Source organism: Oncorhynchus kisutch, linkage group LG11 (assembly GCF_002021735.2).
Source record: "Oncorhynchus kisutch isolate 150728-3 linkage group LG11, Okis_V2, whole genome shotgun sequence".
Lineage (NCBI taxonomy): Eukaryota > Metazoa > Chordata > Actinopteri > Salmoniformes > Salmonidae > Oncorhynchus > Oncorhynchus kisutch.
The window spans coordinates 36,425,239-36,439,785 of NC_034184.2; the positions used below are offsets into that span (position 1 = coordinate 36,425,239).

The 14,547-nt window shown below is 42.5% G+C and overlaps 1 protein-coding gene across 2 annotated transcripts in view; it reads left to right on the plus strand.

The window, feature by feature from the left end:
• The window catches only part of LOC109899108 (cGMP-dependent protein kinase 1-like), a 158,650-nt gene that overhangs the window by 26,314 nt on the left and 117,789 nt on the right, over positions 1-14,547 (plus strand). For both annotated transcript variants that reach the window (XM_031835699.1, XM_031835698.1), the window contains exon 2: positions 4,550-4,716. In XM_031835699.1, the coding sequence (XP_031691559.1) occupies positions 4,550-4,716 (167 nt within the window). The remainder of the gene's footprint in view (positions 1-4,549; positions 4,717-14,547) is intronic.

Sequence of the window (14,547 nt, forward strand, 5' to 3'; positions counted from 1 at the left end):
AGTTCAATTTTGGTTTCATCTGACCAGAGCACCTTCTTCCACATGTTTGGTGTGTCTCCCAGGTGGCTTGTGGCAAACTTTAAACAACACTTTTTATGGATATCTTTAAGAAATGGCTATCTTCTTGCCACTCTTCCATAAAGGCCAGATTTGTGCAATATACGACTGATTGTTGTCCTATGGACAGAGTCTCCCACCTCAGCTGTAGATCTCTGCAGTTCATCCAGAGTGATCATGGGCCTCTTGGCTGCATCTCTGATCAGTCTTCTCCTTGTATGAGCTGAAAGTTTAGAGGGACGGCCAGGTCTTGGTAGATTTGCAGTGGTCTGATACTCCTTCCATTTCAATATTATCGCTTGCACAGTGCTCCTTGGGATGTTTAAAGCTTGGGAAATCTTTTTGTATCCAAATCCGGCTTTATACTTCTTCACAACAGTATCTCGGACCTGCCTGGTGTGTTCCTTGTTCTTCATGATGCTCTCTGCGCTTTTAACGGACCTCTGAGACTATCACAGTGCAGGTGCATTTATACGGAGACTTGATTACACACAGGTGGATTGTATTTATCATCATTAGTCATTTAGGTCAACATTGGATCATTCAGGGATCCTCACTGAACTTCTGGAGAGAGTTTGCTGCACTGAAAGTAAAGGGGCTGAATAATTTTGCACGCCCAATTGTTCAGTTTTTGATTTGTTAAAAAAGTTTGAAATATCCAATAAATGTCGTTCCACTTCATGATTGTGTCCCACTTGTTGTTGATTCTTCACAAAAAAATACAGTTTTATATCTTTATGTTTGAAGCCTGAAATGTGGCAAAAGATCGCAAAGTTCAAGGGGGCCGAATACTTTCGCAAGGCACTGTATGTAGATATTCCATTCAAAATCAAATGTTTCCAGCTACAATAGTAATTTACAACATTAACAATGTCTACACTGTATTTCTGGTCAATTGTATGTTATTTTAATGGACAACAAATGTGCTTTTCTTTAAAAAACAAGGACATTTCTAAGTGACCCCAAACTTTTGAACGGTAGTGTATATTATTTAGTACATGTAAAGACAAGATTGAGAATAGTCTGATGGGGAAGAGTATTATCACTTGTGAATGATGCCCAGTAGTCGAAGAAACAAAGCATAATTTCCCCCCTACTTTTTAAAATCAGAGTCACATGCATCATGTAGCCTAGCCCATTGATAAGGGTTGTATCACAACCTTATCAATGGCCTAATAACTCTGGAACAGGGTTAGAGAGCCCATAGCCTACAGAGCCTGGTGAAACGTGTTCTTATAAGCCCATTCATTGTGCAATTTCATATGAAAATAACATTTTGACTGGCCACTATTTAAAAGAGGATCCCAGCTTTCTCGTGCTGCTAGATTTATTTCTCACTTCTTAAAATGATACACATTCATCCTCTTTACAATCGGTGTAGCCTACCTGAGCTATTCTAGAGGACCTGTTTCAAATGATCACTTTGTTACCCGTTCAACACAGAATGTGTGCATGTGTGCACTCCCTAGGAAATCGTTCAGGGAAAATATACTTTCTGTTTTATTCAGCTATGATCAATTGTGTTCTTCTTACTATACTATAATATAAAATAATTCCCCAGGAATTGTAAGCAAGTCTGGCCTGAAAATGTACTAGTGTAGCCCACAGATATATTGTATAGCCAGATCAGGGCCTAACATATGAATATGCTATTCTGTTATTCTGAAATAAGCTTCATTTTCTTCTTCATATCGTAATGTTTCTTTAGACCTGCCTAAAATAAATAATGGATTTATTGAGATGGTGTAGGATATATTACATTGATTTATTAGGTTTCTTAAAATGTAGATGTTCCTAATTAAACCTCTACAGGATTGGTGTCCCCCCTGTGGGACGGTTGAGCTAACGTAAGGCTAATGTGATTAGCATGAGGTTGTAAGTACAAAGAAAATTTCCTAGGACATAGACATTTCTGATATGGGCAGAAAGCTTAAATTCTTGTTAATGTAACTACACTGTCCAATTTAAAGTAGCTATTACAGTGAAAGAATACAATGCTATTGTTTGGGGAGAGTGCATATTTAAGAACTTGAAAATGTATCAATAAACCAATTAGGCACATTTGGACAGTCTTGAAACAACATTTTGAACAGAAATGCAATGTTTCATTGACTCAGTCTAAAAGTTTGCACATACACTATTGCCATCTAGTGGCCAACATCTAAATTGCGCCTTGATTCCTTAGTTATACAGTGGGGCAAGAAAGTATTTAGTCAGCCACCAATTGTGCAAGTTCTCCCACTTAAAAAGATGAGAGAGGCCTGTAATTTTCATCATAGGTACACTTCAACTATCTTCCTCTGTCCTCCACTCGTTACCTGTATTAATGGCACCTGTTTGAACTTGTTATCAGTATAAAAGACACCTGTCCACAAACAGTCACACTCCAAACTCCACTATGGCCAAGACCAAAGAGCTGTCAAAGGACACCAGAAACAAAATTGTAGACCTGCACCAGTCTGGGAAGACTGAATCTGCAATAGGTAAGCAGCTTGGTTTGAAGAAATCAACTGTGGGAGCAATTTTTAGGAAATGGAAGACATACAAGACCACTGATAATCTCCCTCGATCTGGGGCTTCACGCAAGATCTCACCCCGTGGGGTCAAAATGAGCTCAAGAACGGTGAGCAAAAATCGCAGAACCACACGGGGGGACCTAGTGAATGACCTGCAGAGAGGTGGGACCAAAGTAACAAAGCCTACCATCAGTAACACACTACGCCGCCAGGGACTCAAATCCTGCAGTGCCAGACGTGTGCCCCTGCTTAAGCCAGTACATGTCCAGGCCCATCTTAGGTTGCTAGAGAGCATTTGGATGATCCAGAAGAAGATTGGGAGAATGTCATATGGTCAGATGAAACCAAAATATAACTTTTTGGTAAATACTCAACTCGTCGTGTTTGGAGGACAAAGAATGCTGAGTTGCGTCCAAAGAAAACCATACCTACTGTGAAGCACGGGGGTGGAAACATCATGCTTTGGGGCTGTTTTTCTGCAAAGGGATCAGGACAAATGATCCGTGGAAAGGAAAGAATGAATGGGGCCATGTATCATGAGATTTTGAGTGAAAACCTCCTTCCATCAGCAAGGGCATTGAAGATGAAATGTGGCTGGGTCTTTCAGCATGACAATGATCCCAAGGCAACGAAGGAGTGGCATCGTAAGAAGCATTTCACGGTCCTGGAGTGGCCTAGCCAGTCTCCAGATCTCAACCCCATAGAAAATCTTTGGAGGGAGTTGAAAGTCCATGTTGCCCAGCAACAGCCCCAAAACATCACTGCTCTAGAGGAGATCTGCATGGAGGAATGGGCCAAAATACCAGCAACAGTGTGTGAAAACCTTGTGAAGACTTACAGAAAATGTTTGACCTCTGTCATTGCCAACAAAGGGTATATAACAAAGTATTGAGATAAACTTTTGTTATTGACCAAATACTTATTTCCCACCATAATTTGCAAATATATTCATTAAAAATCCTACAATGTGATTTTCTTGATTTTTTCCCCCTCATTTTGTCTGTCATAGTTGAAGTGTACCTATGATGAAAGTTACAGGCCTCTCTCATCTTTTTAAGTGGTAGAACTTGCACAATTGGTGGCTGACTAAATACTTTTTTGCCCCACTGTATATTGGCCTTTGTCTTGCTTTTCAAAGATGAAAAAATATTAAAGTTTTTTTCTTTGTATTATCTTTTACAAGATGTAATGTGTTATATTCTCCTACATTAATTTCAATTTCCACAAACTTCAAAGTGTTTCCTTTCAAATGGTATCAAGAATATGCATATCCTTGCTTCAGGTCCTGAGCTACAAGCAGTTAGATTTGGGTATGTTGTTTTAGGCGAAAATTGAAAAAGGGGGTTGATCCTTAAGATGTTCACACCTGACCTCTTGATTACGGCACTTTGAATTAGAAGTGTTCATTATACCATCCCCTAGCAACAGGTTGCACTGCATATTCATAGCACAGAAAAATGTCAGTTCACATCTCTTAAAATAGCTTTGTGGATTACCCTTGTAGAAAAGTCTAAGCTAAATTTGTCTTTACACAGGATACTTATGAATCAAATCAATCAATTTCTATTTGGCATGGATTTATTTAGTTTTTTGGGTTGTTGAGGCTGTTGAAACAAATTTAAATAATAAGAGTCATCTTGAAACCACAGAATTTAGAACACATTTTGTTAACGGTATTTTCTGAATATTCAGTTGAATAATAATTTTAAATTCAGCAGGCTCACAATACTCCACCTTAGACAAACTGCTGAATGTCTAAACAAGGTACACTCTTTTTGTAGGGCATTATGCAATCAGTGTTTCCAACATGCTTTTCTAGGTACAGTACGATGTAAAATAGAGGCAGAAAAATGGGTAGGGGGTATCCACTCCACCTAAACAATGCCAAGGAAAACACTAATCGCCAATGAGTGTTTTACATGTCCTTACAATGACATATGAATCCCATTTATTTACCTCCTCCTCTGTCCCCCCAGGTCCAAAGACCTGATCAAGGAGGCCATCTTGGACAATGACTTCATGAAGAACCTGGAGCTGTCTCAGATCCAGGAGATCGTGGACTGCATGTACCCTGTGGAGTATGGCAAAGACAGCTGCATCATCAAGGAGGGCGATGTGGGCTCATTGGTCTACGTCATGGAAGGTACATACAGTATCTTTACTCACTCCTTGCATCACACACTGAGATTTGTACTTCTGGCATTGGGGTGTTGTGAGGTTGTGTGAGGCTCTAAAATGTTCTTGTTGTTGTTGTTGTTTGAAACAGGATTGGATAACCATAAGTGGGAATAACCATTACAGTTACAGTGCTTTGCAAAAGTGTTCATCCCCTTTGGCGTTTTCCCTATTTTGTTGCATTGGAACCTGTAGTTTAAATTGATTTTTATTTATTTAATTTAATGTAATGGACATACACAAAATAGTTTGAATTGGTGAAGTGAAATGAAAAAAATAATTTTCAAAAAATTCTAAAATATAAACAATGTAAAAGTGGTGCGTGTGTATGTACTCACCCCTTTTGCTATAAAGCCCCTAAATAAGATCTGGTGCAACCAATTACCTTCAGAAGTCACATAATTAGTTAAATAAAGTCCACCTGTGTGCAATCTAAGTGTCACATGATCTCAGTATATATACACCTGTTCTGAAAGGCCCCAGAGTCTGCAACACCACTAAGCAAGGGGCACCACCAAGCAAGCGGCACCATGAAGTCCAAGGAGCTCTCTAAACTGGCCAGCGACAAAGTTGTGGAGAAGTACAGATTAGGGTTGGGTTATAAAAAAATATCAGAAACTTTGAACATCCCACGGAGCACCATTAAATCCATTATTAAAAATGGAAAGAATATGGAACCACAACAAACCTGCCAAGAGAGGCCTGCCCATCAAAACTCACAGACCAGGCAAGGAGGGCATAAATCAGAGAGGCAACAAAGAGACCAAAGATAACCCTGAAGGGGCTGCAAAGCTCCACTGCGGAGATTTGAGTATCTGTCCACTTTAAACCATACACTCCGCAGAGCTTGGCTTTAAGGAAGAGTGGCCAGAAAAAAAGCCATTGCTTCAAGAAATAAATAAGCAAACACTTTTGGTGTTCTTCAAAAGGCATGTGGGAGACTCCCCAAACATATGGAAGAAGGTACTCTGGGCAGATGAGACTAAAATCAAGCTTTTTGGCCACCAAGGAAAATGCCGTCTGGCGCAAACCCAAGACCTCTCATCACACCAAGAACACCAACCCTAAATTGAAATTTGATGGTGTCAGCATCATGCTGTGGGGATGTTTTTCATCGGCAGGGACTGGGAAACTGGTCAGAATTGAAGGAATGATGGATGGCGCTAAATACGGGGAAATTCTTGAGGGGAAACCTGTTTCATTCTTCCAGAGATTTGAGACTGGGATGGAGGTTCACCTTCCAGCAGGACAATGACCCTAAGCATACCGTTAAAGCAACACTCAAATTATTTAAGGGGAAACATTTAAATGTCTTGGAGTGGCCTTGTCAAAGCCCACACCTCAATTCAATTGAGAATCTGTGGTATGACTTAAAGATTGCTGTACACCAGTGGAACCCATCTAACTTGAAGGAGCTGGAGCAGTTTTGCCTTGAAGAATGGGGGTGTGTGAATAGTTATGCACGCTCAAGTTTTCATTTTTTTGTCTTATTTCTTGTTTGTTTCACAATAAAAAAAATATTTTGCATCTTCTAACTGGTAGGCATGTTGTGAAAAGCAAATGATACAACCCCCCCATCTATATTAAATCTATATTAAATCTATATTAATTCCAGGTTGTGAAGCAACAAAATATGAAATTTGCCCAGGGGGGTGAATACTTTCGCAAGCCACTGTAGGGGGACAGAGTTTGACCAGTCTGTCCAGACTGGATCTCAAGGGATTTTGGAATGGGCCGTTTAGTTAAAATTAGATATTTTCGGATCTTTTTAGACACAAAAAGTTGTCTATATGGCTCCATTCCAGAATTCTAGAATAGCCTGTGTCTTTTCTGGAAAGGAAAAATAACTCAGAAAGCTTTATTTGTCTAGGACTTTTTTATACAATGTCATTGAGGCAAAGCATTTAAGCGACTTTAAGGGATCTTGACAATGACAAAGGCAATGTACTGCACTATAAACCTCCACAGACCCATAGTAATGGAAAACATATACGTTTTGTTTGGTGTTATATTCTCTGCTTCTCTGTGGGGGGATACTTCTCAGAAATGAATGTGTATGTGTGTGTAATAGTTACAGTGACATTTCAAGTAAATTGAAGCGGTTATTGATTGATGCCACTGGAGGAGCATTGATTTTATACAGGCTACTGATTTAATTTATGCAATCTGTAGCAGTGTTTATGGATTCCTTATTGGATAAAACAATTGGTAACTGGGAGTTTCCCTAGAAAGACAAAACAGAAGTCTATTCATTCTGCAAGAGAGAATGATTGAATACCAAGTTTTTTTTGTGTGTACAGTAAGTAAACATTGTGTGTTCTTGATTAAATTAACCAAAACAGGCATTTGCTCTCTTTAGATCAGGGCATGGGAGGAATCCCCGTCACTGCCAATGCTGACTGAATATATTTGAATTGATAATATAAATCACATAAAGTCCCAACATCACTGAAATAGCTGCATAAACTGTACAATGAAAAATGACCAAGATTGAGAATGATGGAAAAATGTCAGGGACACATTTGCATTGTGGTCGTCTAGCTCAGCTAATCCATGTAGGCTACTGAGCAGCGTAATAGTGTTGAAGGAAGTACACTCTCTTGACTGATATTTCTCATTGTCACTGACACTGATGGCTCTTCAACAGGATGGCTGCTAAAATAAACTCCTTTAAGATGAAATATTACTTTGAGTTTAGAGCAACAGCAATGTTTTCTTTGCCTCTAGACCTAAAATACGAACACATCAAGAGGTAGATATCAGAACTGTGGCATTTCAAGTTGATTGTGTTTGTGAGAAGGTTAGCCTCAGTCAGATTGATTGACATTTTGGGTGTGCAGAGGTTTTCAGATTGTATTGTTTATACAGTGCATTCAGAAAATATTTAGACCCCTTCACTTTTTTTCACATTTTGTTACATTAGTTTTATTTTAAAATTGATTAAATAAATGCTTTCTCTCATCAACCCACACACAATACCCTGTAATGACAAAACGAAAAATAGGTTTTTAGATTTTTTTTTCCAAATCTAAAGAGAGCAAAAGCCTTATTTACATAAATATTCAGACCAATTGCTTCGAGACTCGAAATTGAGCTGTTTCCATTGATCATCCTTGAGATGTTTCTACAACTTGATTGGAGTCCACCTGGAGTAAATTAATTTGATTGGACATGATTTGTAAAGGCACACACCTGTCTATATAAGGTCACACAGTTGACAGTGCATGTCAGAGCATAAACCAAGCCATGAGGTCGAAGGAATTGCTCTGAAACAGGATTGTGTCGAGGTACGGATCTGGGGAAGGGTACCAAAAGATGTCTGCAGCAGTGAAGGTCCAAGCACACAGTGGTCTCCATCATTCTTAAATGGAAGACGTTTGGAACAACCAAGACTCTTCCTAGAGCTGGCCACCTGTCCAAACTGAGCAATCGGAGTAGAAGGGCCTTGGTCAGGGAGGTGACCAAGAACCCGATGGTCATTCTGACAGAGCTCCAAAGTCTCCTCTGTGGAGATGGGAGAACCTTCCAGAAGGACAACCATCTCTGCAGCACTCCACCAATCAGGCCTTTTTGGTAGAGTGGCCAGACAGAAACAACTCCTCAGTAATAGGCACATGACAGCCCGCTTGGAGGTTGCCAAAAGGCACCTAAAGTCTCTAAGAACATGAAACCAAGATTGAAGTTTTTGGCCTGAATGACAAGTGCCTCGTCTGAAGGAAACCAGGCATCACTCATCACCTGGCCAATACCATGCCTATGGTGAGGCATGGTGGTGGCAGCATCATGCTGTGGGGATGTTTTCAGCGGCAAAGACTGGGAAACTAGTTAGGATTGAGGGAAAGATGAACGGAGCGAAGTACAGAGAGATTCTTGATCAAAACCTGCTCCAGAGCGCTCAGGACCTCAGACAGGGGCGGAGGTTCACCTTCCAACAGGTCATCAACCCCAAGCACACAGTCAAGACAATGCAGGAGTGGCTTCAGGACCCGTTTCTGAATGTCCTTGAGTGGCCCAGGCAGAGCCCGGACTTGAACCCGATCGAACATCTCTGGAGAGATCTGAAAATAGCTGTGCAGCGTCGCTCCCCATCCAACCTGACAGAGCTCTAGAGGATCTGCAGAGAAGAATGTGAGAATCCACAAATACAGGTTTACCAAGCTTGTAGTCATACCCAAGAAGATTTGAGACTGTAATCGCTGCCAAAGGTGCTTCAACAAAGTACTGAGTAAAGGGTCTGAATACTTATGTATATGTGGCAAAATGTGGAAAAAGTGAAGAGGTCTGAATTCTTTCCGAATCCACAGTACACAGGTAACTGACAAAATAAAGGAAACACTTGAGTAAACATGGGATACAAATTATATTGAAGGATGCTTCCACACAGGTGTGGTTCTTGAGTTAATTAAGCAATTAAAATCCCATCTCATTGACTTTGAAAGAGGGGTCTCAAAGGAGCATAGGGGGTTTACAGTGTGTGTGTGTGTGTGTGTCTCCCAGTCACCAGATCTCAACCCAATTGAACACTCATGGGAGATTCTGGATTGTTTTCTACCACCATCAACAGTCCACCAAATTATGTAATTTCTCATGGAAGAATGGTGTCACATTTCTCCAATAGAGTTCCAGACACTTGTAGATTTTATGCCAAGGCGCATTGAAGTAGTTCTGGCTGCCCAACACCCTATTATGACAACTTTGTGTTGTTGTTTCCTTTATTTTGGACTGTATGTGTGTGTATGTGTGTGATAAAGGTGGAATCCACTCAGGGCTAGTTTTCCTCAAGGTCAGCTGTGTATAGATCAACCTGTTAGATTCTGTGCTATGATCTACCTCACCACCTATACTTTGCCACACACACACACACACACACACACACACACACACACACACACACACACACACACACACACACACACACACACACACACACACACACACACACACACACACACACACACACAGAGAGAATGAGACCAGCCACCAGCCAACCCCTCAGGGTGTATGTATTAGGGATTATATATATTTTTGATCCAGTAGTGTATCGCAATATTATTTTGGACGATATTATATCAATTATTAAATCCCAAAATTGTTTGTGCTCTTGTACCTGTGACAAAAAAAATCTGAGCCAACATGTTTTCAGCACTTTTATTTCCAGGACTGATCAAAACTTGCTTTCTCGCCTGGTTTCTCCCGGGTGGCGCAATGGTCTAGGGCACTGCATCGCTAGCTGTGCCACCAGAGACTCTGGGTTCGAGCCCAGGCTCTGTCGCAGTTGGCCGCGACCGGGAGGTTCATTGGGCGACGCACAATTGGCCTAGCGTCGTCCGGGTTAGGGAGAGCTTGGCAGGGATATCCTTGTATCATCGCGGGGTAGGGATATCCTTGTATCATTGCGCACTAGCGACTCCTGTGCTGGGCCGGCCGCAGTGCACGCTAACCAGGTCACCAGGTGCACAGTGTTTCCTCCAACACATTGGTGAGACATGCTCCAGGTTGGATGTGTTAAGAAGCAGTGCGGCTTGGTTGGGTTGTGTTTCGGAGGACGCATGGCTTTTGACCTTCGTCTCTCCGTAGGGGAGTTGTAGCGATGAGACAAGATATTACTACTAACAATTGGATACCACGAAAAGGGGGTCAAATATATATTTTTCTTTTTCTCATGTCTTTCTCTTGTCCCTCTGTAGCAGACATATAGTTAGCAATATGTTTGGAACATATAATCGCAATAAAATTGCAGTATCGAATCACAATACGTATAGAATCCTGATAAATTGTGATTTATTTCGAGTATTTATTTCTCGTAAGTGGAGATTTTCTATTTTTTCCCTCACTTGTCTGTCCATCTCCTCATTTGAATTCCATCACTGTCACTTGCCTACTCAAGCATGACATTGGTGTCATCTGTTGCCCACCAGATGCCCTTAGAGAGTTCCTCAATGAGCTTGACACCTTGATAAGCTAATTTCCTGATGATGGCTCACCACTCATCGAACTGGGCGACTTCAACCTCCCAACATCTGCCTTCGATTAATTTCTTTCTACCTCTTTTTTTCCCCTCTTTGCTTCTTTTGACCTCGCCCGTTCTCAGTCCCCTCCCACTGTAAATGCAGGTAATATGCTTGTCCTCATCTTTACTAGAGGCTGTTCACCTACTAATCTCACTGCAACCTCCCTCCAGGTCTCTGATCACTACTTTGTTTCCTTTCCTGTCTTCCTCTTCTCCAACCCTTCCCACTCAGCCCCTACACAGATGGTCATGTATCTTTGCAATCTTCGCTTTCTCTCTCCTACTACTCTCCTCTTCTTTGCTATCATCTCTACCTTCTGCTAAATCCTTCTCCCTCATGTCTCCTGATTCTGCCCCCTTGACACTACTCTCCTCCCTTTCCGCTACCTATGACTAGCATTGGCCCCTTTCCTTCTGGCCGGCTTGGCCCTCCCCTCCTGCTCTGCGGCTGAGTGACTCAATGCGAGCTTACAGAACAGGGCTGCGTGCAGCTGAGTGGAAATGTATCCTTGCACTGCCTCCCCTCTACCTTCTCTTCCTCTGTATCCGCTGCTAAAGCCACTTTCTATCACTCTAAATTTCAAGCTTCTGCCTCTACCCTTGGAAACTCTCCCTCCTTTATTCTCCACCTCCTTCCTCCCTCTCCGTGGACAACTTTGTCAACCACTTTGAAAATGAGGTTGATGTCATCCACTGCTCATTCACTCAGCCTATTGAGTCCACTGGTCCCACTCACACAGAACTACCCTTGCACCTTCACCTCTTTCTCCCCTCTCTCTCCAGATGAAATCCTGCGACTAGTGAGGTCCGACCGCTCGACAACCTGCCCGAATGACCCCCATCCCCTCTCCGGAACATGTCAGTAGACCTTCTTCGATTCCTCACTTTCCTCATCAACTCAACCCTGACCCCTCTAACTTCAAAATGCCCAGAGTCGCTCCCCTCCTCAAGAAACCAACACTCGACCGCTCTGATGTCAAACACTTCTTTGTTTTCTTTCCAAAACTCTTGCGTGTGCTGTCTCTGACCAACTCTCTCGCTATCTCCCTCAGAACAATCCTCTTGACCCTAACCAGTCAGGTTTCAAGACGGGTCACTCAACTGAGGCTACCCTCCTCTGTGTCACGGAGGCTCTCTGCACTGCCAAAGCTGACTCTCTGGTTTTATCCTCCTATCCACCCTCTCAGGGCTTTGTGTCTCAGACTCTGCACACTCTTGGATTGTCATCTTACCTGGCAGACCACTCCTACCAGGTGACCTGGGGAGGATCTGTGTCTGCACTATGTAATATCACTACTCGTGTTCCAAGGGCTTGGTTTTAAAACCTCTCCTTTTTTCTCTATACACCAAGTCACTCAGCTCCGTCATATCCTCACATGGTGTCTCTTATCATTGCTATGCCGATGTCACTCAACTACTTTTCTCCTTCCCCCCTTCTGACACCCAGGTGGCGACACACATCACTGTGTGCCTGGCAGATATCTCAGTTTGGATGTCGGCCCACCACCTCAAGCTCAACATTGGCAAGATGGAGATGCACTTCCTTCCGGAAAAGTCTGCCTGCTCCAAGACCTCTCCATCACGGTTGACAACTCCATGGTGTCCCCTTCCCAGAGTGCAAAGAACCTTTGTGTGACCCTGGATAACGCACTGTTGTTTTTTTGCAAACATCAAAGCATTGACTCGCTCCTGCTGGTTCATGCTCTGCAACATCCGTATAGTACAACCCCACCTCACACAGGAAGAGGCGCAGGCCCTACCCTCAGGCTATGCTCAAACCATACACCCCACCAGAGTACTCCATTCTGCCACCTTTAGTCTCTTGGCCAAAGGTGGCAGAATGACGCCAGCCCAGTCAAAGCTCTTCTCTGTCCTTGCACCCCAATTGTGGAACCAGCTTCCCCCTGAAGCTAGGACAGCAGAGTCCCTGCCCTTCTTCCGAAAACATCTGAAACCCTACCTATTTGAAGACTATCTTAAATAATCCCACAGCACACCTTCTGTCCTTACTTCCGCTCTAGGTCTCTTCCTACACACAATCTGCTTTAGTGGTAAATGTTAGTAGTTTCACCCTGGGGTCAAGAGCCTTGATTTAAGTTGGAAAAAGTCCAGAGTCTGTGACCTTTAAAATGGTACTGTCGACAGGACTGCTGGCTGTGTCCTCTCAAAGCCTGTGATAGTCACCCAGCACCACAGTGACAGCATCTTCTGGCCATTGTTTCTGATGTCATTGGTGTGACTCAATTTCATTGCTGTTTGTGATGAGCTGTTAGCCCCATGGTGGCCACTCTTCTTCAGCGAATAGCTCTCCTTCAGGGGAGAGCTATCCACTATTACATTTACTGTTAAATTAACCTTTTTAAATTCAATTGTTGCAGAACTTCTCAATTTGATAAGTAATGACCTAAATGAACCGGTTTCACTTAATACTCTGTTCTAGTGTAGTCGACATGGAGCTGCTCTTGAACACTGATTACAGTTAAGGAATGAGACTGACGCCCATGTTTATCGGGGATCCTGATTGGGTGTTTAAAATCTGAACACTCTTGCAGGTCGATAATTGGGATAATAATGGGGTTATTCAGATCCAATTACTATCAAGTGTTTAATTCACTAAACTCCCATTTTGTTATAAAGCTGTAGTAATGATATTAATTCAGTCAGAATTATTTTCTGTTGGGTGCCTGTCTTGTACTGGATTCCCTGCTAAGTAGAGGCAGCTTTGTTGAGGGCCTCAGCTGAACTAGGCTTGGGGAGTATACCTCTTATACCGTATACCGGGGTATTTGGAAATAGCCACAGGATGGTTTTTGAATACTGTCAATATCGTTGAAGTTTTTCAATACATTTTAATATTTGCAGCAATTGTTTAATAGCTGCAGTCAACTTGTGCAATGTGTTAGGAGATGAAAGCAGAATGCGTTCTTATTTCACCTGTCACATTATTTTACATTATGAAGCTTACATAGTTCCCCAGAACAGTTGAGCCAGTCACGTGTTTGTTTGTAAATAGCAGAACTTGAGAAAGTGGGAGCAGGTGAATACCAGCTGTATATTGACAGGGGTCACATTTTATATTTAAAGTCAACAGTGTTTGTCAAGTGTGCTCCCTCTCCGGCCTCTAGGTCACCAGGCTGCTCGTTATGGCGCACACCTGTCACAATCGTTACGCGCACCTGCGCGTCATCAGTTTCACCTGGACGCTATATATCACTTCCTTTGGTTCCTTCCCCAGGCGTTATTGTTTCTGTTCCTGTGCCATGTCTGTGCGTTGTTCGTGTTTCTTATTTTGTATTATGTTGTGTTTATTTATTAAAACACTCACTCCCTGAACTTGCTTCCCGACTCTCAGCGCACATCGTTACAGAGTAACGCCTCACTCACCTAAGGGAAGCGTCAGGGAGTGTTTCTATTTATTTATTTATTTTTCGGTGGGAATGACGTCGGGTCCAGGAGCCGCTACAGGCTCTCACGCCTCAGACAAATCGCCAGGCTCCCCTGCCTCATCCGGTCTGTCAGGTTCCCACGCTCCAGTCGGCAACAGGTTCCTGCGCATCAGCAGGGGTGACCGGTCCGCTCCTGGAACCACTAAGACATTTCCTATAGCTGGTCGCTCGAGCAAACTGAGCAATTGGGTGAGAAGGGCCTTGGTCAGGGAGTTGTCCTTGAATCCATGGTCACTCTGATAGAGCTCCAGAGTTCCTCAGTGGAGTTCCTCGGTACATTTGCAAAAATTTTGAAAACCTATTTTTGCTTTGTTGTTATGGGGTATTGTGTTTAGATTGATCA